This window comes from Gymnoscopelus microlampas (assembly GCF_963454915.1).
Source record: "Gymnoscopelus microlampas genome assembly, chromosome: 15".
In the NCBI taxonomy this organism is placed as follows: domain Eukaryota; kingdom Metazoa; phylum Chordata; class Actinopteri; order Myctophiformes; family Myctophidae; genus Gymnoscopelus; species Gymnoscopelus microlampas.
Window position 1 is genome coordinate 25,325,920 of NC_139952.1, and position 26,609 is coordinate 25,352,528.

General features: G+C 42.3%; 2 protein-coding genes across 2 annotated transcripts in view; one reads left to right on the plus strand and one right to left on the minus strand.

Annotated features, from left to right (window-relative positions):
- Positions 1–26,609, minus strand: part of skic2 (SKI2 subunit of superkiller complex) — a 43,619-nt gene that overhangs the window by 11,023 nt on the left and 5,987 nt on the right. Inside the window, exons 5-26 of the mRNA XM_084081089.1 lie at positions 26,484–26,598; positions 25,927–26,001; positions 25,703–25,756; positions 25,436–25,599; positions 24,902–25,054; positions 24,164–24,309; positions 23,699–23,845; positions 22,723–22,807; positions 22,222–22,328; positions 21,650–21,796; positions 20,753–20,849; positions 19,908–20,120; positions 18,838–18,948; positions 13,778–13,889; positions 13,329–13,447; positions 11,232–11,363; positions 10,967–11,104; positions 8,765–8,869; positions 7,546–7,681; positions 6,963–7,089; positions 6,197–6,407; positions 4,511–4,621 (exon numbers count right to left, since the gene is read on the minus strand). Of these exons, the coding sequence (XP_083937215.1) occupies positions 4,511–4,621; positions 6,197–6,407; positions 6,963–7,089; positions 7,546–7,681; positions 8,765–8,869; positions 10,967–11,104; positions 11,232–11,363; positions 13,329–13,447; positions 13,778–13,889; positions 18,838–18,948; positions 19,908–20,120; positions 20,753–20,849; positions 21,650–21,796; positions 22,222–22,328; positions 22,723–22,807; positions 23,699–23,845; positions 24,164–24,309; positions 24,902–25,054; positions 25,436–25,599; positions 25,703–25,756; positions 25,927–26,001; positions 26,484–26,598 (2,805 nt within the window). The remainder of the gene's footprint in view (positions 1–4,510; positions 4,622–6,196; positions 6,408–6,962; positions 7,090–7,545; positions 7,682–8,764; positions 8,870–10,966; positions 11,105–11,231; positions 11,364–13,328; positions 13,448–13,777; positions 13,890–18,837; positions 18,949–19,907; positions 20,121–20,752; positions 20,850–21,649; positions 21,797–22,221; positions 22,329–22,722; positions 22,808–23,698; positions 23,846–24,163; positions 24,310–24,901; positions 25,055–25,435; positions 25,600–25,702; positions 25,757–25,926; positions 26,002–26,483; positions 26,599–26,609) is intronic.
- On the plus strand, positions 16,143–17,318 carry LOC311061199 (S-adenosylmethionine synthase-like; the record flags this gene model as incomplete). Its single annotated transcript, XM_084079756.1, has 1 exon — positions 16,143–17,318. The coding sequence occupies one exon, from the start codon at positions 16,143–16,145 to the stop codon at positions 17,316–17,318; it is 1,176 nt and encodes a 391-aa protein (XP_083935882.1).

Consider the following 26,609-nt stretch of genomic DNA (forward strand, 5'->3'; position numbering starts at 1 on the left):
ACTACTTATGTTACATATTTCGTGTAATATTATTCATGAAAATTTTTTGTTTTAACAAAATCAATAGCCAAAAACAATGCATAGCCAAATATTTTTCCAGGACCCTTGATAAATTCCAGGACCTTTGATGATGTTTGATCAATTTCAAACCTTTTCCAGTACTGGATTTTTTTTTTTTAAATTTCAAAATATTTCCAGGAATTTCATGACCGTGGGGACCCTGAATGTACTATCAAGCGGCTCAGCTGAGATATGCTATATGTTGGTGTAATCCTGACTATATGTCCAGATGGAAAGATGTTGAAGGCAAGGTTGAGAATACACCAATTCAGAGTTTATTAGGAGACATTGATTATTTAAAAAAAAAGAAACACCTTATTGACCCAATCACATTATTTACATTGGAGATCTGGTATAAAATAGTTAAAAAATACAAATTAAAAGAGGAAATTAAAAAATTAAAATGGATAGCTTCTGACAGTGCCTTCAGACCGGCTGAATATGATAAAGGGTTTAAACAATGGCAGAACAAGGGCATGACAGCGTGGTGTACATTGGTGAAAAAGGGGCAGTTGGAGAGTTTTAAGGAAATAAGTGATAAATATGATATAGATAAGCACGAATTCTATAGGTTCCTACAACTAAGAGACTATTATACAAAGGAAATCCGGGGGACACCCTCTGGAGAAGTGAATGGTGTGGTCCAAATGATGATAAATGCATACTCAAGTAAAGAAGTTCGGGTAATATCCGGATTATATCAAACATTTATGAAAAACAAACATACAACGGATTATATAAAAGTAAAGTGGGAATCTTGAAATAGAAATTACAGAAGAAGAATGGGCAAATATGTGGAGGGCACATCAAACGTCCACCAATTCACGAATCTGGAGGGAATTCTCCTGGAAAAATTTAATTAGGTTCTTTATAACACCAAAGATTAAGAGTAAACAGCTAAAGAAACAAGTTCAATGCTGGAGGGGATGTGGAGAGGAGAATGCAGACCATTCGCATGTTTTCTGGAAATGTCATAAGATTGTAACCTTTTGGAAAATGATACATAGACAACTCCGGAAGATACTAGGATATGAGGTACCTATGGAAAGTAAAGTGTTATACCTGTGTGACTTAGAGTCAGGAAAGGTACGGATGGAAGACAGGTATTTGGCTAAGATTTTATTGGCAGCAGGGAAGAAATGCATCACAAGGAAATGGGGACAGGTTGACAAACCCACAAAAAAACAATGGAAAGAACTGGTGGGGGAAATCTATGTCATGGAAAACATGACACTACGACTGAGACTGCAGGAGGCACAAATGGAAAAGAAATGGACGAAATGGTTATTCTACGTAAACCCTAACTGAGTGAAGTAACACGAGTAACAAAAGTACATGTATGATCGGTTGTTGGTTCCAAAATGTTTGTCTTTTCTTTTAGTTCTTGTATTTGTTTTCTGTTTGTCTTGTGGGTCCAGTTCTTTTTCATTTTATTTTATTTTCTTATTTCTGTGTGGTTATTGTATGTGTGTGTGTACAAAAATGTAATAAAAATTTGTGACAAAAAAAAAAAGAAACTAGAAAAAACACAGTCGCCCCAGAGCAAATCCTACAGCTGTTGCATTATGTAACCCCAGTGTTACATAAAGTTAACCTCAGTAAACTATGCCTAAACCTAACCTTATTCCTATCCTAAATGCAACCTCAGTAAAACGGTGCCAAAACCTAACCTTATTCCTAAACTAAACCTCAGTGAAACTATGGCTAACCCTAAACCTATTTCTAACCTTATCCTCAGTAAAACAAATGCAAGAATACAGGAAACGCTGGTCTGCGAAAAAAAATTACAGCCACCCCTCAAACATCACTTATACTGCCATTTCACTGTTGCAACACAGTGGGTTTCTTTTAGATGTCTTTCTTTTTGCTTTTATATATCATTTCATATGTACATTTCCTTTACAAATGAGAGGCTAAATACTTACAATACTCCCCCCCGCCTTAATTACAGTACATTTAAAGTAATACTAGGTTAAATTGTATATCTTTTGTGAGTGGCAAATGTTTCACAACACCCACTCCATGAATTCCACCCCCGAAAGCCTTTTATTTATATATTTTCTATTGAACGCTGGCGGGGTTGACTTTCCCTCGAAAATGATGTCATCTGGCCGGAAAATGGAAGCGGAAATGCACCGGGTTCCTGTTTGGCCAGGAACTACCGCGCCGGTTTCCTGTTTAGCCAGGAACTACCGCGCTATTAACAAAAAGGAAACTCACACTGATTTTAAGAGATTGTATGATTTGAAGAACGAAAAACAACAGCAAAAGAAAACACAGCTCACGGTAACTAAAGCTCCACTGGCTAAGAGAAACGATCCACAGATCGTATAAAACAATAAAAGAACGCTTTTTGAAACACTTCCGTCTTCCGGTGAAAACGAATGGAATTCTGGGTAACGCAGTAATAAACAAACGGCCTGCAGTGACGGTAATGACCAGCAGAGGCTGCTAAAAATCGTTTTTTTGAAATTTGCACTGTACAACTTTAAGGCCCAACATTTCCACACATCTTCCTATATTAAAATGTCCTTAAGAGAGGATGGGCAGGTGGACGAACCACATCGTGAAGGTCATGTCACCATGATCAGCCAGAACCATATAAGGACTTCCCAATGCAGCTGTCGTCTAACCTCAATGTGTCATCATGGCATCAGGCCCTAACAAATCAGTCAGCATATATGGCCATAAACGGGACAACGACTGACAGATACAGAGATCTCCATATATGCCAATAAAACGGACAAGGAATGACAGATACAGATCTCCATATATAGCCATATCAGTTGGATTACTGATGCAACTAGCTGTGAGGTAATCTCTCAAGAACAGATTCTGCTCTGCGTTGGAATCTGTCGTGAAGGTTCGTCATAACGTGTACACACTGGCCTACAAGTGGGCGTGCCTTCAGATCAGGAAGCAGGCCGCGCTTTACCCAATCAAATGTAGTGGGCGGGATTCACATGTCCGTCGATCCTTCCCCACTCGAAACTAACCGAAACTAATTTAACAATAGCGTCCGTGGAGCAGACAAAACCACGGAAAGATATTCACATTTGAACTTACTCTTTCATCATAGAAACAAGTGGGCTTATAACCAAAACCATCCATGTTCTGTGGGAGAAGTGGTGTTAGTGTTCCGTGTAGAAATATTGTTAGTGGGAATGAAAACATAGTCGCACCCACCGGAAGTGGAGCAGTGAAGGCAGACCAAAACCCTGGTTTCCTTGCGCACGTGTGCTGTGTCATCATTGTCCCAGAGCCAACTGACATAGAAACAAACAGCAGAGGTCGCTGTTTTTCCTTTTCAGTTGGCTCTGGGTTCCCAGATTGGCTGTGAGGTGGATGTGAGAAGGATGTGAGATGTGAGGCCCAAACTTCTAGTTTTAAGAATTGTGAAAATCTCATTAATTATCACGTCTCTCACTGTAACATTCCAATGATACATCATTTTATCATCATTATTTTAAATAAAGCAAAAGACAAAAAGCCTTTACTGAGGGTTCTTAATAATTTTTTTGAACGGTAATTTTATTCTCTTTATATTCTTGTTTTACTGTTTTTAACTTTTATTTCATTATTATATTCAAACTAGACCATAACCGTAGGGGGATATGAGCACCCAAAGTGTGCAGTTTGGCTTAAGCGCTGTGCACAGACAGTTCATCAGGGATGGAAAGTGAGTTTGTACTCTGTAGTGTGTACAACACACACACACATCCCGTCGGCGCGTCTTGGAGGCACAGTAATATACAGTCGCACACACACACACACACACACCACGGTACATCCTCATGCGGCCAGAGCCGTCCCCCGTCGCGTACACACACACTGCCGTCGCGCGAACACAAATAATGTACATTATGACACGTGCCTCCCCAACGTGCATGCGCACGTGCGTGTCCGCGCATACACGGCCACGGACCCGAGTTGTGGTGCGATCATCCCTCCCCCCCACACACACACCACGGAGGCGCGGCGCAGACGGCAAGAGTGTAGCAGAATGGGTGTTTGGATTGAATGCGACGCATACGCAGTTTGATCTCCCGTTGTTTTTTAAAACGCTTATAAACAGCTGAGATATGGGGGGGCGGCCATAGCTGAGTGGTTAGTGAACCCGCCTAGGGAACCAGAGGCCCTGGTTGCCGCAGGTTCGATTCCCGGCCAGGACAGCATATGTGTCGATGAAATGAAATTTGTCCCTGAGCAAGACTCTTAACCCCTAATTGCTCACAGGTTCTCATTGGAAACAAGACCGCAAGGACTTTCATGAACGACCTGTTAAAAGGAATTATCCTTATCCTTGAGATTGATTGATTTGATTTTTTTTTTTTGCATGCTTTGTCTTAATAATTAACGTTTTATGTAAAGCTCTTTGAATTGCCTTGTTGTTGAAATGTGCAAGACAAATACATTTTCCTTGCCTAAATGAACAATTAGGGGGTCGTACCTCGATTCTCTGATGGTATTCAGGGAGTAGAGCCAGAGATTTATCAGACACCAGGAATTCCAGTTTTTCCAACTCTTCCTTTACCCTCATCCTCTCCTGAATACGCACAAACTACACACACACACACACACACACACACACACACACACACACACACACACACACACACACACACACACACACACACACACACACACACACACACACACACACACACACACACACACACACACACACACACACACACACACACACAATGCAACAGCAGTAGGACAGGAAGATGTCATACATAGAAGGGACATGAGGTAACAGTTAAGTACAGATACAGTAGATGAATTAGTCCGTTTCCAACTAAACACGCAGATACAGTCAAGTAGTAAAGATAAGCACCGGCTTCGAATGCTATCAATGCATTGAATGGGAGATTATCACGTTCTATCAGACCATTGAATGGGCGAAGTAGGCGAGCTACCGTCTACCCCGCGATTTGTCAGACCATTCATTGGGCGTAATCAGGAGCTACTGACCTACCGACGGAGGCGGAGCAGTCCCCACAATAATATTTACGATTCTGTCCATATCGGTACATAACTCGAACGGCGCTGAGTAGGCACAGGCGAGGGTCGCACCGCTCCGGACGGCAACTCAGTCGCCTTAGCTCCTTCGGTGGCCCGTCGCGGGGCTCCACCTCGCCTGAGACTGCGCGCCTCCGTCATGGTCCGAAACCGAAACAACCAAAACCAAAACCGAAACTAAAGTATTTAAGTCATCTCCGTCGGTAGGTCAGTAGCTCCTGATTACGCCCACTGAATGGTCTGATAAATCGCGGGGTAGACGGTAGCTCGCCTACTTCGCCCATTCAATGGTCTGATAGAACGTGATAATCTCCCATTCTATGCATTGATAGCATCCGAATCAGGTGAGATAAGAGGGAGAAGCTGTATCATGAGAGAGGGATTGATATCCTGCAAGGATATCAAAGGGAGTGCTTGCAGTGCACCTGTGTGTGAGAGAAGAGAGAGACAGAGAGAGTTGAAGACATAGTGATGAGAGAGAGAGTGATGGCTCTAATGATATCTTAATGCATCCTCTGTGTTAAGACAGCTCACTGGTAATTATAGAACAAGCAGCTCTGCGGCTCTCATCCGAGCAGTCTGCCTACGACCTAAACACATCCACCATGGAGACAACATGGTGACAAACAAAGAATTAAGAGGAGAGCAGGAAGGGAGGAACTTTGACAGTAAAAGAATGAAGGGTCAGTGGAGGCAAAGTAAAAGGAGGAGAGGAGATAAAAAATGATTTTTACAGAGCAGCTCATTAGAAGATAATGCGTTAATTTCACAGTAGACCAACACTAACATTTTAAACACGAGGCATTTATGACTTTGTGATGGGTTGAAATAATTTACATAATTTACAGTTGAATTTTGCATTTATGAATTGAACCAGCAGGTTGCTGGTTGCTGTAACTTTTATACAGTGACCTTTGTGCTTTTTTTATTTGAACATTTATTGGAAATACCACACCCACCCACCCCCACCCACCCACCCACCCACCCACCCACCCACACACACACACACACACACACACACACACACACACACACACACACACACACACACACACACACACACACACACACACACACACACACACACACACACACACACACACACACACACCTGTTCTGAGAAGGTGGGGGAGTGGATGCAGTTGAAGTCTTTGAGGCTGTCCTGAAGCACACGCAGCCTCATGGACGCCTCCACCACATCCACGCTCTTCAGCTGAAGGTCATTCACTGGGTCAAGGGTCGCGACACCACCGGGGTTGGCCTCGGCCAATCGCAGGAGCTCTTGTGTCGCCGTGGAGATGGCTTGGCCAGGAGGGTCATGTCTATGACGAGAATAATTATATTATTATTGTTATATAAACAGACAGTAGGTAAAGCTTGGTTCATTATCACAGAGGGATAATATGGTGGTGGCCGAGTGGTTAGTGAGCCAGAGGCCCTGGTTGTCCCAGGTACGATTCCAGGCAAGGCCAGCAATGTGTCGATGTGTGTCCCTGAGCAAGACTCTTAACCCCTAATTGCTCCCCGAGCGCCACACAATGGCTGCTCACTTTTCCTAGTTGTTATAGGATGGGTAAAATGCAGAGGACAAATTTCACGAATTTGCAAATATACTGTGACAAATAAATCCCCAAGGCGTGGGGCCTATATTATTATTATTATTATTATTATTACAGAATCCGCAAACCTGGAAACCATAAAGTGACATCTGGACCCTTTGGTAGTAAAACATCTCTGGGACCCTACGTGTAAAATGTGTTAATTTAACTCGGACATAAGGGTTAATTTGGTTCCTACTATCAATCACTTAGCTGGGAACCCACTGGAACCTACTCAAGGGGGTGAACCACAGATCTAGATCACATGCGCACACACACCTGAAGCGCGGCTGTTGTCTCTTGTTGTAGTTGTCAATGATCCTGTCAGGAATCACCTTCAGAGTTTTCACCGTGATGGCAGAGATATCCTGCAGCTTTAACTTCTGTACGGTGTGACTGCATGGACCTGATGCGCGTATGCATGAATGAATGTACACACACACACACACACACACACACACACACACACACACACACACACACACACACACACACACACACACACACACACACACACACACACACACACACACACACACACACACACACACACACACACACACACACAATAGGACTGGGCGATATAACTTCGAATCGATATGAAAATCTTTTCAAGCTTTTGCATCGTTTACAATTGATGAACGTATATTAAAACAAAGCGTTGTGAGCTTGTAAGGCAAGGCAACATTTTTTTTACACCAACATTCTACAACAAAACATATTACAGGGTTAAGTGGTTAATCAGACTAATCAATTTAATCGAATGATTATATAATAAATATGAACATTTTAAAAAGTTCAATATCTCTGCACCAATGCCAAAACACAGTCCTGGATTGGGCCTGCTGTGAGTTCAACCAACCTTCCGGTACGAACAGTGCTGTGTTGTACAGGTGAGGTAAACCTCCAGCATTGGGGCTGTTCTCCACCAGGTCCTCGTTCCCCTTCTCACACATGATCAGACTGGTGAACGTACGATTCACAGAGTCACTGGACACCTGGACACAAATACAGGACAGGAAGACCATTGTTAGTTGACCATGTTGTGTAGATTCCTATCCACTCATCCTGATGTGTCCGTTATCTGAAATATTGATCTCACGAGAGTCTTCATGATTCAGTGGAAAGCTTATGTTCTGAACATAGCCTTGACCTAATCAGACTCCCATAATCTGGTTAATAAGACTGAACCTAAAGTATATGTATATACGTATGTAGCTGAAGTCACTGTGCCAGTGTATTTAACCCATTAAAACTGGGAAAGCATCTGTGTTATTTTAGATTTTAGCTATATATTAATATAGCAACAAATCATTTTAACTCCATAATCCATCTTTTATGCGTTGGCTTTTTGAACATTTTTGAAAATGTGTTGAAAGAATTTTGACATTTTTAACACAAATCTTCTCTTCTGGGGGTTCCTGGCCAAATACATATACATTTGGGGGTCCATGGCTTCAGGTCTTAGGCAAGGCAATATGCTTTACACAAAACATCAAATAAAGAAAACAAAAGAATACAATTATAAAATGACATTAGGATGCATAAAACAAAAGAAAGATGCATAAAACAAAACAATAGATACAGTTACAGTGCAGAGGAGAGAAGGAAAGAAAAGGAAAGAAAAGGAAAAAAGGAAAACATAACTCAATCAAAGGCAGCAGCAAACAGAAAGGTCTTTAGTTGTGTTTTAAAAGAAATAAGAGTGGCAGCAGACCTGCAGTTTACTGGGACTTTGTTCCAGATATGTGGTGCATATAAACTAAATGCTGCTTCCCCACGACTATTTGTGGTTGTAGGGACAGAAAGCAGGCCTTTCCCAGATGACCTGAGAGGTCTGCATGGTTCATGATATCGTCCAAGATCAGAAATGTATTTTGGCCCTAAACCATTTAAGGCGTTATAGGCCAACAGTAGTATTTTGAAAAAAATTCTTTGACACACAGGGAGCCAGTGTAAGGATTTAAGAACTGGAGTGATATGCTCCACTCTCTTGGTATTAAGACCCAGGTCTTATTAAGAAGGAACCCATATGTACAGTACATGGTGAGTCTGGTGAATAACACTGAACCTATCTGTACCTGTAAGATGACTCCCAAAGTGTTGAAGTGCTGTTTGTTGTTGACGATGATGACTCGTCCTACAGACAGAGCTTTCAGACCGTTGAGCGACTCCACAGTCGCTTGCTGAAAAGCAAAAAAGCACGGATCAATGTGGTTGATACTTAGGCAATAGGCATAAATATAATGAACTGTACCCGACTGTCACGTTATCTGACTGAACTATAACCGTTTATGTCCTTTATTTCTTGTATGAACGTGGACAGACTGTAAATAAAACAAAATTGTATGTGAACAGTGGTGGGAAAAGTATCACAAGTAAAAGTATCAATACTGGTATGTAGAAATACTGGTAAAAGTCCAGAATTCTAAATTTACTTGAGTAAAAGTACAAAAGTATTGGCATCAAAATGTGCTTAAAGTACCAAAAGTATAAAGTACTCGTTGTCCCATTTCACAAGTTTTCAAATGTATAAAAATCTTTTGAAAATAGCAGATCTACAAGCTCACAATGGCCCTCATTTATCAACGCGGTGCAGCCCAAATAATGGGCGTAGGGCGTAATCACCACACCTTTCGGCATTTATCAATATATCCTGAAGTGAGCTTCATCCTACCGTAGGCCGAAATCTCACGTCTGGTTGTTGACGTTGGCTGCACCCGTTTATTCCATTCTAGACCTGTCTGACAGGCATCTAGACACATAATCCACTCCTAAATGTTTATACACTAATAAATAAGGATTATTTATTAGTGTAGATATACATTTAGGAGTGGATTATGTGTCTATAAAATGTTATATTTTCGCGGGGATTATTTAATAATCCCCGCGAAAATATAACATTTTATAAAGTCATTTAAACAAACTGCTTTTGCTTTAACAGTCATTCAGATAAGATTGTAGATATGGCTGTATTGAAAATAGCAGATATACAAGCTCATAAGCCAGCGTCGCATCGCAACGCGTTGTGAGCTTGTAGATCTGCTCTTTTCAAAATATACAGTTTATGCGAGGGCACTCTCCGAGAGTGACTCATAAACAGCGCCGCTAAACAACAGCGGCGCTGCGCTGCTGTTATATTTTCATGGCCACCGGGAGATCAGACATTTAACCCATGGTCCAACACACACCAGCCTTCATTCATTTATGTTCTCTCCAGGCTATCTCTCATTAATGCGGAGCGGGACGGGACACCGCCCGTCCGAGGAGGAGTCTCGCTGGGAAATGGGAATAGCCTACATGACGGCTTTATTTTAGTGTAACTCGGACGCGCACTGATCGGTATGGGGTAAATAAATTAATATACAAACGTATATTCCATTCATGTGATTGGTATCATGTCATTCATGTAGGCTACAAGCCTACGTGAGATTGTACCGCACTATGATTACATGAGAAACATAGCTGGGCGGTGTGTGTGTGTGTGAGAGTGAGAGAGAGAGAGAGAGAGAGCGAGAGAGCGAGAGAGAGAGGCGTGTGCCGGATTCCGAGCCGCCATTGTCGCAAAAAGGAGAGCGCGTGCACAGAAACTAGAATATTTAAAGGCGTGCCAGATTGAAATCAGCCGTCACATTTATCAAGCAGGGACCAAATGGTACACTCGGATCAGCTGTGTAGGATGCGTTGATACATGTGACGTCGACGTTGGTCTACGCCGAATATATGGCGAAAATATACACCAGTTTCTGCACCACGTTGATAAATGAGGGCCAATGTGTTTTCAAATGGCCGAAATGTACAATAGATAGGGCTGAAGTGGGTAATGTATGTTTTGTAATAATTATCAAAATCTACAAAGTAGGGCTGTCCGCTGGCCTAGCGGTCCAGGCGCATACCACATATGCTGGTAATACAGCTTGACAGCGTGTCGCGGGTTCGACTCCCGATCCCGGCGACCTTTGCTGATGTCATCCCCCCCATCTCTCTCCCCATTTCCTGTCAGCCTACTATCCTATCAGTAAAGGCCTAAAAAGCCCCAAAAAATATCTTTAAAAAAGAAAACATCTACAAAGTAACTAGTAACTAAAGTTTTGAAATAATTGTAGTGGAGTAAAAGTATAATATTTGCCTCTGAGATGTATAATGGAGTAGAAGTAAAAGTACTGAAAATTGGAAATACTCCAGTAAAGTTCAAAATACCTCAAAATTGTACTTAAGTACAGTAGTAAATGTATTTAAGTTACTTTCCACCACTGTATGTGAACGCGTGTGGGAGAGTGCACCTGAAGGGCCTCGGCGGTGATGCGTAGCTCAGTGACAGTTCTGTAGTAGGGAAGCAGGTCAGAGAGCTGTCCCTCCGTCTCTAGAGGAGGCAGAGACACTAGAGTCTCCTTAAGCTGCCTGATCTGTTTCTCCTGGGCCTGAGGGAGAGGAGAGGATCAGGTGCTCAGCAAGATCAATCTTTGTGTGTCTATTTAATTTCACTTAAACCAGTCACTTCATTTAATCAATAATGTAGAATGTAAACTGAGTATCTTTTATTTGTACCTGTGTGTCTCTGTGACACTCGGAGAAGCTGCGTCTCATCATGTCAGTGACGTGGAGAGCTTCCACGCGCAGCAGGTTGAGGATCATGGTGTAGGTCAGTCTGAACTGAGAATGGAGGACTGTAGGCTTACCCTGATGGACACAGACACACGCACATAGACACACGCGCGCGTGCACGCACATGCACACATTATAGTTCTTATTAGCTCTGCCAGGCCGAAGGAAAGGGGGGTGGGATTATGTTTTCGCCTCTACCAGGGGTCCTGTCCAGACATTTTACAGGGTTTGGCAGCCATTTTTGGATTATTTTGATAAAAAATTCCCGGCTGGGGACACTTAGGTATAGGACGGTGAATTAATAATTCGACAACTCTTGTATGGCAAGTGACAATCTTGAGAGAACGACGTGTTTTTATTTTAAATTTTATCTTGGGTTTATTTTTGATTTTTGTATTACTGTCTATTTACTTAAGGTATTGTTAATGTATGGTTATGTTCCGTCCTGTGATGTATGTATGTATGTATTGTTGGTGTTGAAAAATCAATAAAAACAATTCAATAAATAAATGTTTTCGCCTCTGTCTGTCTGCCTGTCTGTTCGGTGCTAATCACGCAAACCCCTGAACCGATCAGCGCCAACTGTCTTGTGCACCAAGGAAGTATCTATACACATTTGTTTTTTCACATACGTTGTGCATATATTTTCTGACTTCATAGACGTGCCCAAATATGGGCACGTCTCGGCCGCCAGACCACTTGGCCTGGCGGAGATGAGTTCTACAGTGCGCACCACACTAGTCAGCTATAGTCACGCATCTAACTAAAGGGTGCTACATACTTAGTTGCATACAGGTGTCATAATGTACACCTAAAATAGCGGATCTACAAGCTTGTGAGCTTGTAGATCCGCTATTTTAGGTGTGCGACACGGCACACAACAAAGAACAAATCAGACATAAATCTGACTGAGGCAGAGCACAATAAAAAACAGTCCACTCCGAATTAGTTCAAAGAGAAGTCCAGTTAAAAATAGCTCCCCCCTCCTTTGGCTGTTTTTTCTTATTACAGTACGGGACGTCACCATGGCAACACGGGGAGAAACATTAGGCCACTGTTTCCCACAACTGGTCAAAAGGGACCATTACGGGTCTGTAACTCAGAGTGTAGAAATGGAAATATTTTTCATCTTTGGGACCCCAATCTAAATGCTCTGTGTTCATTTAACTCTGAGAGTGTACAAATGACCCCCTGGTGGTCCCCAGACCCGACATTGAAAACCAGTGCCTTAGGCTGTGATCTATTTCTGGACAGTCTGAAAGAACTGCCTTCAACTGGGATGTACTGTGTGAAGTTTTTAATTCTTCACACATTCGTCTTCTTCTTATTATATTACGTTCAGAGTTATTATGCTATATCTAATATTATGTAATATTAAATATGTCTAATAGTATTGCATGATATCTAATAGCATTATGTTATGATATGTAATACCAGTGTGTCATATGGTATCTCATCTCTACAAACTCAAAAGTATTCAAATTCAAATCCTGAAAAGTAACAGTGTTGGACGTATGCGGTTTCCACCCGACAGCAACGATATTATACCTACAGTTATTACTGTAATGTCATATGATATCTATGTCATATGGGAGTGAATATATGATTCGTTGCTGTCCGGCAGGAACCAGCTAACTCCATTTTCCCACTTTTGCATTTTTTCCATAAATCAGTGCTATTGAACACCCTTTACGTCTGTGGGTTGGTAAAAACAAATATTTAACCAATGAAAAGCATTAAAAAGCGCTTCTGACAAAACCAGCTAACTCCATTGGATCCTCAAACTTTCTGCTAAACCAGGTAACTCCAGCAAAGGGGGGTGGAGCTAGCTTGTTTTGCTGACTACAGGCTCCACCCCTTTTTGACCTTCAACCTCATTGAGAGCTTGGAGGTCCATTTAGCTGTTCTTATCAATGATGAACAAAACCTCCTAACTCCATTTTTGTTTTGTTTTGTTGATTTCTTGAAAAATGAACGTTTTGGAGTTAGCTGGTTCCTGCCGGACAGCAGAGATTTGTAATAGCAGTATGTCAGTCTCACCAGCATCATCACATGGAGGTCTCCCATTTCGTGGACCCCGGACTTACACAGGATAATCACGGTTCCTGTTGCATCCAAACCTCTCCTACCAGCTCTACCTGCCATCTGGATATACTCACCTGAGAGAGAGAGAGAGAGAGAGAGAGAGAGAGAGAGAGAGAGAGAGAGAGAGAGAGAGAGAGAGAGAGAGAGAGAGAGAGAGAGAGAGAGAGAGAGAGAGAGAGAGAGAGAGAGAGAGAGAGAGAGAGAGAGAGAGAGAGAGAGAGAGAGAGAGAGAGAGAGAGAGAGAGAGAGAGAGAGAGAGAGAGAGAGACAGAGCATATAAGACTTCCAAGCTCTAATCTTGCATGATACCCATCATAAAAGTGAAAGTAGCTCTTTTTCTGACAGACAGACAGACAGACAGACAAGATACAGAAAGAGACGCATCCAGAGGACAGACAGCTTACCAGGCAGCAGGTTTCTGAATCCTGTGCCATCGTGTTTCCGGATGCTGTCAAACACCACTGTTCTGGCAGGCATGTTCACTCCCATAGCAAATGTCTCAGTGGCGAACAGGACCTAATGTTCACAAACACCGTGTATATAGGAGTCATGAAAAATGAATGTAAAAGACTGACTAAAATGCCAAACATACTGTATATATACAGAATAACAGAGGTTCAAGTGGAATGGAACCCTAGGCCGATTTTGTAGTTTGTTTTCCTGTGCAGGTTAAGAAAATACATAAGGGTAAACACGTGGCAGGCTGACCTTAGTAGAAGAGAAAAATGGAGTCTGCACATTGAATCACTGAATTTCACCACCAAGGAGACGTTTTGAGCCTGGCTCTTCCTGAAACGGTCTGAAGAAGAGCTACCATGCTTGAAACGTTACCTGGGTGGTAAAATAAAAACACTGTTTGATTCAGTATGCACTCTATTGTTCACTTCTATTATTCTGCTTCTGTCCAGCACCTGGCACTTTATATTTTGGATGTGCATGTTTTGTTCACTTTTAGGCTGACCTTAGTACACGGTGATGTAAGTAACACAGCAGCAGCTATAATAATTAATAATGGGTGTGTTAGATTTAGGTGTGCCAATGTGCCAGCATTGACAATACTGTTGATATATGGCCACTAAAGGGACACAGGCAGACAAACGGATACAACAGGTACTCTGACAAGGGGTACAACCGACTTTCTTCCCGAGTAGGCCAGTCTACTATCCTGAAATCAAAAAAAAGAGGAAAAGGGTGGTTTCATGCCCCTCTAAGTTGTTAACGCTGTGTAAATTTGGTGTAAACTCTCTGGGCTTGCTTCAGGCCCATCATCTGAGGTCACATACCCTGGATAAGTGGGGTAGAATTGTGCAGGAGGTGTGGCGGTGATGGGAACGCCCTCCCCTGATGATGGTGGAAGAAGCAGTGGTATCAGTTTAGCATGGGCATAGTCAATCTCACACCCCTCAAATATCAGACCTACACCCCAAGCACCCAGCGCCTCTTCCAGAAGCTTTGATACCTTTTGGGTTGCCAGTGCGAGTCCTTCATAATCTCCTTCATCCAGTCTGAATATATCAGAGGTCAAAGGTCGCCGCGGAACCAGCACTGTGAGGCCTGTGGAGTTAGGGAACGGGGTGAGGAATGCCACGTGATCTTCACTGTCCCACACTCGCCACTGCTGCTCCTCGCCACGGACGATGCGTGAGAAAAGGCCAGGGTGGTCGGGATCATCCCCCAGGAAGGTAAGGTCGGGAGGGGCTTCTGGGGAGGGGAGTTTGGCCTGTATCTCAGCTTGGAGCTTAGCGAGACGGGCGTCAGCCCAGCGAGGGCCACTCTTGGAGGTGCAGTAGCCCGGGTCATGAGGGATGTACTCCTCCTCTCCTGCCAGGTGGGGGCGCCACTCAGCATCAAGGCCGTGCAGAGGGAGAATAAGGATCTGAGCTGGTTTGTCTCTGTTAGGCCTGGTGACAAGTGCACACCGTTGTACATGTAGCCTGTAACACAGCAGCTTCCCTACAGCCCTCGCCCCTTGCAGCATGGTCAAATACTCCCTCTGTCCCAAGTTAAAGATGCTGACTCCTGTCCCTCCTCCAGGGGTTCTGTGCTCCAGTATAGCCGAACCTGCAGTCCATGGATAGGGGTGAAGGTAGGCCACCAGCTCCTCCGACTGCCAAATAACATGGCGAGGTCGACTTGAAGACATTATAGTAACTATTTGTATCGACTTGACAATTACTTACTTGACATGACCTGACAATGGACATATAAAGATAATGTGTGCTGAATATAATCTTTGTATCATGCTATGCTTTGAAAAAGACACACATGACTTTTGTGGAAGTAGTCTTGTGTGTCTGTCATCATACATTCACCTCCAAATGCCCAAATATGGAAATGACTGACATCATAGATGAATGACATCATAAACTGGCCTAATCGTGGACACAAATTCCAAGACCTTTGGTCTCCACTGTTTTCTCTTAGACAATGGACCTACTAACTGATATGGTTAGTGATGGAGTGTGGATAAATTCAGTAGTTGCAACTGGTTTGCCATTTTTTACATATAGTGCCTGAAGGTCAGAGGCGCTTTCATGTGGAAGATCCGTTGCATTGCTCCACACCCCCATTTGAGACCATGAAGCTGTTTACACTCAAAATATCAAAATATGGGTTTAAACAGCTTAGTGAATCGGGCCCCATGTTTTTTCCCCAAAAATGGAGATGACTGACATCATAATACTGATGTAAAATATGACTGATGTCATAGACTGGCCTTCAAGTACTCTGATAAAGGGTACTGCACTAATACAAAAGAAGATGTCAACAATGAACGGTGTCTCTGATTCTTGCACTGAGGAAAACTGCTTCTTGTTCACCTCAGAATCGGTTGGGGAGGGACACCCTGACAAGGTTTGTGATCAGATCAGTGATGCAGTACTTGACGCCCACCTCAAACAGGATCCTGAAGCCAAAGTTGCGTGTGAGGCTCTTGCCAAGACTGGGATGGTCCTCCTGGCAGGTGAGGTGACGTCAAACGCCACAGTGGATTATCAGAAGGTTGTTCGTGATACCCTCCGCCACATAGGATATGATGACTCTTCCAAAGGCTTTGACTATAAGACCTGCAATGTTCTTGTGGCTTTGGACCAGCAGTCACCTGATATTGCCCAGGGTGTTCACATTGACCGCAACGAGGAGGACATCGGGGCAGGGGACCAGGGCCTGATGTTTGGCTATGCCACTGATGAGACAGAGGAATGTATGCCTCTTACTATTGTCCTCGCCCACAAGCTGAATGCCAAGATCGCAGAACTGCGCCACAATGGCACTCTGCCTTGGCTCCGTCCAGACTCAAAGACCCAAGTGACTGTTCAGTACCGCCAGGACCGTGGTGCTATGCTTCCAGTGCGCGTGCACACCATTGTCATCTCCGTACAGCATGACGAAGATGTCTACTTGGACGAGATGAGAGATGCCCTGAAGGAGAAGGTCGTCAAAGCGGTTGTTCCATGTAGGTATCTGGATGATGACACAATCTACCATCTGCAGCCAAGCGGACGCTTTGTGATCGGAGGCCCCCAGGGAGATGCTGGCCTGACAGGGCGCAAGATCATTGTTGACACTTATGGAGGTTGGGGTGCCCACGGGGGTGGAGCCTTCTCTGGGAAGGACTACACTAAAGTCGATCGGTCTGCTGCGTATGCTGCTCGCTGGGTGGCCAAGTCCCTGGTGAAGGCTGAGCTGTGCAAGAGAGTGCTGGTTCAGGTGTCCTACGCCATTGGAGTTGCCCATCCCCTCTCCATTTCTATCTTCCACTATGGGACCTCCAAAAAGAGTGAGAGAGAGCTGCTTGATATTGTGAAGAGGAACTTTGACCTCCGCCCTGGGGTCATTGTCAGGGAGCTGGATCTGAAGAAGCCCATGTATCAGAAAACCGCAGTCTATGGCCACTTTGGCCGAGAATCCTTCCCATGGGAGGTGCCCAAAAAACTAAAATACTAAACCTGCTAAGATATTTCCCCCAAGGCCTATTGGTGTACTACAGAGAGGGGTGAAACCCCCCGAACATCTATCATAATGGCATTATTTAAACACCGCCTAGCCCTAACCCTTTTCAAGGCTGCAGCATAATTCTTGCTGGAACTAAGTTTGGCAAGGTTGTAAGAACAAAATGACCTAATTGTTGCAGCGGAAACTAATAAATGCACTGCCTTGCCGAAGATCTTGCACATCAATGATGTTCTAACTAGCTGAATAACACCACAGAAGACGCCAATGTAAACTTTGTGTGTGATTTGACTGGTCTGGAAACAAGGTGGCCGTGATTTATTTCGTTTTATTTCTGCAATCTGCCAGCAACGTACCATGCGGTCAGTTTTGAATAAAGTTGGCTTGAGGAGAGGTAGGAGCTACCCCTCCTCTGCTTTTTCCCCATCTTAACTACTTCATTAGGAGCAGTGGCTAACAACATTAAAACTTCACCCAAAGGAGCGATTTGTGATATCTTGTTCAGTTTTGTGTTTAATTTCAGTTTAGCTTTAATTTAGTGTAAAAGTAGTTTTAGGAATTGACTAGTTTTAGGTTAGTCCTAGTTCTTCCAGCAATTATGAGGAAAGCCTTGATATAGAAGTTGACAAAGGCAGGACGAAAGAAGGCATTACATCAGATGTGGATTTTACATGCACTTCTATTTAGTTTTAGTTCGTTTTACAGTGTTTATTATATATCATTTTTCCTTTTCACTTTTTGGGCTTTAGTCTTTTAGTTTACTATAATATAATAACCCTGCTTCCTATGTAAGATGCAGCATCTCAGTAGTTTTCTCTGAAACAGTTGAACCATCTTTGGAACTGAAGGTCTCACTTCTTTGCTGTTTTATGCCATAATACAGAAAGGTCAGAGAGTACTGTGTGCACTCTGAACTCTAACATAACCTAACAAAACAAATGTAAGCACCACCTTGTGAAGCTATTTGACATTAAAGTAATAATACAGAATTTATTAACTCTGACTCTGTTACAATGTGATGAATTACAGGTGTTCTGACAACTTAAACACATTGTCGGATAAAAGCAAGCCATCACCAGTATGACGCTAATAATGGCTTATAGCTGAAACGTGTTCTTTTTTTCCCCACAAAAAAATGGAAGTACTGGTTGTCTGCTTGTCGTTACTTCACAACCGTTCAGCTGATATAGTTTTAGGTATTCAGTGAAATTGTATAGACGGGTTTCTTGTTTACAAACATTGAGACTGCACGCGCAGGTTTAATGTAATAGACCCCCAAACCTGTTGTTTTCAATCTCGTGTGCTGGCTGGTGAAGTTCTCCTAGCGAGACACCCCTGCAACGGTATTGTGCGCCGAGAACAGCTGACATACAAACTCACATCACGTCACGCTATTCTCGGCCGTTCTCTGCGAGCAATACCTTCACGCGATGGAGCATAAATTAGGCTTGCGCTGATACAGCTGCGCAATTGAATACTAATTGAAGTGATTTGACAGTGATGTGTGTCTCACCTTCACCAGTCCTCTGGAGAACAACATCTCAATGACTTCCTTTAGAATGGGCAGGATCCCACTGTGATGGACGGCTATTCCTCTTTTCAGCAAGTCTCTCATCAACAAGATCTATGACAGGAATCACCAACCTTCAGTGCCTTTATACATGTAATGTACAGAGATGAATGTATTGTATATACATTTACTATCATGTATATACTGTCTGTATGTTTAAATGTAATTACGGTATAAGAATACACACCTAGTGTTGCGGTCGTGCTCGTGTAAATAAAGTACAAATACTTTTGAAAGCTTTAAATAACAGGTCAGGAGACCCTTAACATTATGACATGATTAAAATATATATGTAATAACCACTTATTTTGCCACGATAACTTTATAACTGTCATTGCTAAACAGCTACCTCCTCCAGAAAAAATGAGGTTTATAAATGAACAGGCCAGAAAAAAATAACTAATTTCCTCTTGCACTTGTACACAAGATGAAACAATAAAGACACTTTGGCCTTGACCATGCTAAAATCCACTCATTACCAAATAAGTGTTTATTAAAGTTCCATCACTAAAAGCTGTGTTTTTCATCCAGCCGGCTGGATTGTGCGTCAACTACACTACATGATCACAATGTCCCCGGTTCCATCATAGCTGCAGCCCTCCTTCAATTCCCTTTCTCCGACACCATCCTGTCAATAATGGACTGCCTAAAACAGTGGTTCCCAACCTTTTCTTGATCAGGGCCCACTTGAAAAGCACCCATCTGACCACTAAGGGCACTTAGATGTAAGTGGTCAGATAGTTGGGCTGTGTGTATTTGTAGAGCATGTTTATTTTTTATCTGTATCACAATGAAAACATTTTTTCAGGGTTTTAAAGAAAAATACGTTTCAAATAAGTTTCTTATACTCATTTTATTTGATCAATACGGTCTTAGAGTTCTGCCAGTTATTTGGGCGCCCATTTGCAATACCCTCTCAGCCCACTAGTGAGCCCCGGCCCACAGGTTGTGAACCGCTGCTCTACATTATCTTGTCTGAATAAGAACAAGAATTCTCTGTGTGTTTCTTATACCTGGGGAAGCTGTCGGTCGCCGCCTCTGAGTCGACTCAGACTCTTCTGGAAGAAGGAGTGGATCTCCGCCTTCTCCGGGGATGAGGTCAGGTCCATGGAGGACAGAGAGCGTGCGTTGTCATCGCAGCGTGTCCGTGAGAAGGTGAACGCCACCACGGGAGTCTGCTGTCTCTGAGACAGCGAGTGAAGGAGAGACAGCCAAACCGCTCGGTCCTGGACCCGCACAGGCAACAAACGGATTTAATATATTAGAACATAATAGGCTACGTTTCAAATTCCCATAAATGTAAGCAATTATTTTGCTTGGAAAACAAAAACTATATATACTGTACACAGGTGTATATATTGTTGTAAATAATATTGAAATAGTTTTTATACATAATATTGTCACTATATTATACGGTGGACACCTTATAATATCAAAAACCATAATAATTATTATTATTTACACAAGCTCTTTTTATAGGATCAATATTTAAAAAACCCAAACAAACTTATCCACTTTCATTTTAAAAACAAATTCAAAAATAGTCAAAATAGATCTACAAGCTCACGACACTCGTATCGCGATACATTGTGAGCTTGTCGATCGGCTATTTTTGCTACTTTTGTGTGACCCTATAGTATGACAAAGTAGGGCTTTGGGTTTCTGCCTGTCAGCGACAATATTCTAGTCACAGTCCCAAATATATATAGTTTTGTATACTTTTGGCCAATTCTTTTGCACTTTGAAACATCTGTGCAGTATAAAAAGTACAAAGTTGTACATATGTTATTTAATAAAGGGTGGAGAGCACAGCAGGCATGACAGAAGAGTAGACAGCATCTGACTGGAGGAAGAGAACCTGGTTGGGTGTTGTGTTCTGAGACGTGTTCTTGGTTCCAAACGACTGGGCGTGTTTACTGGTACGTTCTTTCTTGGCATCAACAGCTGCATAGTACCTGATGGACAGAAGTAGGGATGAAAATGACATGGCATGATTATTGTGGTAAAAATCTAAATATGCTTAAAACTTAAAATGCCACTTTTATTAACCACTTGAACCCCCAGCGTCCCTATTCTGGGGGGAATGTTTGGCGAATCGTTTTGTGTAGAGTGAAATAAGAGCACACCCAATGCAAATGCATTGCTCTTACCCGGTCCGTTTTATCAAGTAAAGAGGATTTAAGTGAAACTGAATTTGCAGCTCAACAAAAGCTAATTCATTCCGGTGTATGGCGGAGGACAATTTCACGATAAATTAAAATTTCCGCAATATGATTATTGTGAGCGTTTTTTTATCACGATAAACGATAATAACGATTATCGTCCCATCCCTAGACAGAAGCCCTAACACTTTCCACTGAGTGCCTTTCCATGCACACTTATGCACTGATCTTACCACGATTAAGCCAATACTGAGGTAGTGAGCTGTTCATATACTGTTATCTGATTTCCAACCTACAGGTAAAGTCTTAACCAGGCTCAACAAAATCCTAATTAAGACTTATATTTCAACCAATCCATCGATTTATTTGGGCATGTAATGCATTACTGAGATAAATCTTCTAAATCAGTTCAGTGAAGATTCTCCCTGTTTTATTTGAAAGTGATTTTTGATTGAACTTATGTGATAAATGATCGGCTTCTCTCTTATTATTTCTGTTTGTTATTGTAATTAGCAGTCAATCAATTTCAGTAATCTCTGTGTAATTAAAGGTATTGGTCTGTTGACTGATCGGTTGTAATGTGTTGTACGTACCCGCTAGTGAGGAAGTGTCCCGTGGCGTCTACCAATAGGAAGAGCTCTTTCTGCGTCTTGTTGCTGTTTCCTGTGTACAGGAAGTGCTCCAGGGGGACGGGTCTCTTTACTGTGCTGATGACATAAATGTGTCTCTTCTTTATACGCCTGCAAAGACACATGCAGGAGGACACGAAGTGACATAGTCAGACAAACCAGAAAACACAGAACACAAGACAGATACATCAGTTGAACCTTAACCTCGTAGTTTATTAGCAAGATCATTCAAAGCTATGTATAACTTGCCACACACATTTTGGTAGATTGGAACAGATTTTCTTGTCAGTCAGCCAGTCACTCATTTCTACAATTTCACTCCTTTCTCCCTGGTGATTTGTTCACGTCTGCCATCTTGTGTTCCATATATGAACTGCACCTTTGATAAGAATTGCTGTAGCGAGACAGCAGAGTCACAGCTGCTACCCTGAAACTCAAATAAACCAAAATGACTACTAACATCTATCTACCTAACAGCTGAACTCAACAGCCTGTTATAAAATGGGACGCAGCTGGGCTCAGCGTCAGGTGCCTACCCAATCCACTCGCTGAACTCCACAGCGTTGGGCACGGTGGCACTGAGGAGAATGATGCCAACGTGTTCAGGAAGCATGATCAGAACTTCCTCCCAGACCACGCCTCTCTGAGAACACAACATAAAAACAACTTTATTGCCAAGTATGATTTTCATGCCAGGATGTTTCTTAAGCGTAACACAAAACACTGGATACATCAAGAAGGTTGAGTTTATTGTTGAAACCATTGTCTTTATTGACAATCAATGTTTCAATCCCCTAAGGATCTTCATCAGCTATTCTCCACCATACAGATGGATAAAAGAACCATTTGTTAATTCCCAGATTGGAGCTTTAATAAAAATGTAGCAGAAGACTTCCTGGGTGTTGGGGTCCAGTGTAAAAGTCTGAAGTCCTGATAATTGTTATATATGCTCTGAGTGAGAACATGCAGTCTGGCCAGGACAGTGAATGAATAATGAATCCAATGACTTTTCAAATGACTGAATCAAAAGGTCGTACCTCTGCATCGTTGATGTAGTGAACCTCATCAAAGATAACCCACTCCAAGTCTCTGATGACCTCTGAGCCGTTGTAAAGCATGGACCTGACAACACAGAGACAATCTAGACGGCCTTCCAATAACATCTGTACAAACATACATCATGCCAATGTGTTCTGAATGAAGATAAAGCACTACATTGTTTAACAGTCTTTTCTGCGTTTAAAAACCCCACCAATTAAATGTCCTTAAGGCTAAGGATAATTCCTTTTAACAGGTCGTTCATGAAAGTCCTTGCGGTCTTGTTTCCAATGAGAACCTGTGAGCAATTAGGGGTTAAGAGTCTTGCTCAGGGACAAATTTCATTTCATCGACACATATGCTGTCCTGGCCGGGAATCGAACCTGCGGCAACCAGGGTCTCTGGCTCCCTAGGCGGGTTCACTAACCACTCAGCTATGGCCGCCCCTAAACTGTGTTTCCACCAAACTGTGTACAGGCTTGTTGTTTGAAATATACATCAGGCCTTAGCAATGCAATGACAATCAGGAAGACTAGCAGGTTGATTCTAATTTCAAAATGGGGTTTCAGCAGTGAGATTTTTTTGACAATGTTTTAGTCTTTAGTCAAATTCCACCTTGCATGCAAAATGAACTTATTTGTCAACAAGTATGTCATTTGTCATGAACTGCGCCCAGCTCTCGGTTTGCACTTGAATATTTTGGGTTGACAGAAGATCAACCAGTTTATACTAGCTGCGAGTCGCAGCTAAATATAGTCTATGAGGCCTCTGGAAACTTTGTACAGAATAGCACTACAGGCTGGCATAGGAAAAGGTTAAACAAGAAAATAATGGAGTGGGGCTTTAAAGTGTGTTTGTGGTGATTCTATTACCAAGAGGTGAGGTGGGGCTGTATAGCGATGTTTTCGTTGTTCAAATAACAGGACATTATGATAAGTTTGTTTTTGATTTTCCGATAAGGGATGGTATCAACACCTGAGAATCTCAGTGGTCATGATGAGACAGGAAGCCTCTGGACTGATTTGGACATCACCCGTTAGCAGTCCCACGTCTCCAAACGTGTTCTTGAAGTCCCTGAACTTCTGGTTGGACAGAGCCTTGATGGGGGAGGTATAGATGGTCCTATAACACAGGGACACATGATGATGATGTGGGATAAGATTCAGCATCAGTTAACTGATCGAGAATCTTCACATATACCTACAAATAGGTTGCTCTCTGTTTCTACACAAACGCATTATCTAAGTTGGATATTCAAATCTGAAACAGATATAAGACAAAACAATAACACTTGTGACAAAAGTGAATTAGATGAATATGTCTTTATAAGGACGATTAATACACAAAAGACAAGAGAGACTGACTAAGAGACATCTGGCACATTAAATAGCACATTGTGATGTTATCAAATCTAAATTAAGACCACACACACACACACACCTGGTCATGTGTTTCTGGGAGAGGGCGATGGCGTACTCTGCCACCACAGTTTTTCCAGCTGAAGTGTGCGCTGCCACAAAAACAGATTCATGAGCCTCAAGTCTCAATACTGCTTGCTTCTGGAACACGTCCAATTCAAAAGGCCACTGGACCGCAGGACAGCAGAGAGATGTTCAAGTTAGTAGATACTATACTGATGTTGGACTGATGAGACAGAACTTTAGCCTTTTACCAGAGATGGAATTCAGTAGCACGCACGCGCATGCACACGCACATGCACGTACACGTACACACACAAAGAGCCTCAATTATCAAACCTGAGCTGAACAAATTTGATTGTCTGCACATTTCTGCCCAAAATGCATGATCAGATCCCTAGTTTGTTATTGGAATGGAAGTGTTATACTGAGTGCTGATCCACATCTGTATTTGTATTTTTTTTTTAAATTGTCTGGTGAGAACTTGAGCTATTTAACTGAATAATGCAATTGAATGTCTATGGTTGACAATGGCTGTAGGCATTTATTAATACTTTTTGTGTTGACACTTGCCCTCCCACGGACACTCTCTTCACTCACAGGATCAAAACGATAACACTAAAGACACACACACACACACACACACACACACACACACACACACACACACACACACACACACACACACACACACACACACACTCCTTAAAGCTACTGTAATTGGACTGTACAAACATAAGTTATCAGATCAGTTGTTTACCTTGAATGCTGGATTAGGAATACGTTTATGGAAGTCAGGGCAGGGGGAGGTGATATCTACAGGTATAGCCCATTTCTTCTTTTCCTCCGGGACCTCTATTGGCTTGGACACGTCTCTCTCCTTCTCTGATGTCGAGGGGGGCGACACAGCATCCTGCAAATGGAACAATACAACTGGATTTCAATGTTAAACATCACATTTGAAAAGTTTGTTAGAGGAAATGTTACAGTACTATCACATCAACAGTTTTTCTCTTCTGTCCTTTGACACAAATTCTGATGAGACCTGTCTGATATCTTCCTTTCCTACTGCATGTCATAACCACTTATCCCCTAAATACTTTGTCTTACAGCGAATAGCGATCTACAAGCTCACAATATGTAGATTTGCGTTAATTTTCTTAAAGAATCTTCTAAAAGTTGTCGACCTATAATATATATAAGTCTCGCTAATATAAAAACGCCACACGCCAGATTGAAAGTGGTTCAACCCACATTTTGATGTTTATGACAGAAGCATCATTTCCTTAGGTACCTTGATGCCCAGCTCTTCTAAGCTGTTTGTTCTCGCTAGTTTTGGCGTTTCACTGTTTTCTTGGCCTTTCTCCTTCTCCTCCAACACAAGGTGCAAGTCAATGACATCATCAAAGGTGGACAGAAGAGACATGAGGTTGACTTCTGCCTTTGCTGTTTTGGCATCTTGAAGAAAAGAAAATCATAGATGAATGGATTATATCAATTAATACATTAATTCATTCAATTGAACTAAAATCCAGTAAGATGGACTGAGCTCAATACAAACCTTTGTCACTGAAGTCCACCCCAGCTTTAAATCCGGGAGGAACTGTAAGTAAACCTATAAGAAGGAACATCGACATAGGAATGTATGTCTCACCAATGTTTTATTACAGTTCCATGTTATTGCATGAATTGTTATGTGACTGCTGATCAGGTACATCATTAATTAATACTCAAAATGAATAATAGCTTCCACTAAACAGTTATGACCATGAAGTCAACTATCACCATTCTCAAAGTCTATGTCCTCCTCCAGCTCAGATTTCTTCTTGATCTGTTCCAGAGTAAGTTCCTCCATACCTCCTGTGAAGACATTGACATCACACCCATGTTTGTTCATGACCAGAATGATACAGAATTATAAATTATTTCATTGATTGTCCAGTGTGCATGGAACAGCACTACCAATGGTTCAGAGTTTGATTTAATTTGATATACTCTATTGTCCCCTTGCTTGGGGACGTTTGTCCACTGCGTTTGACCCATCGTTAGGACAAGTTAAGTAGCTACCGTGCAGTGCTCAGGGACCATTTCCAGTTGTAATGCCAGTACCTTGATCAAGGGCACTGGCAGGAGTATGCAACTAATTAATTCATTACCGCAATACCGAGTGACATTCCCACTAGGGGCATTCATAAGGAAAATGTAAAGTATTCTACTGTCCATGACATAAACATGAGCATGTGGTGGACTGACTGTCCACCACATGGTACTGTATGTTACCCTTTAAACACTTCCTCTTAGTACAGAATGATTGTTACTGTGGCTGTTAAACACTGACTCACCAGGCAAGAAGGGGTAGTTGGTGTTGCTTCCTCTCAGGCTCTCTGACGGAGGACCAGGTTGACGTTGTAAAGACAACGAATTCTTGGCTGACAGCCCTGTGTCCTCCAGCAACACCTTGACATTAA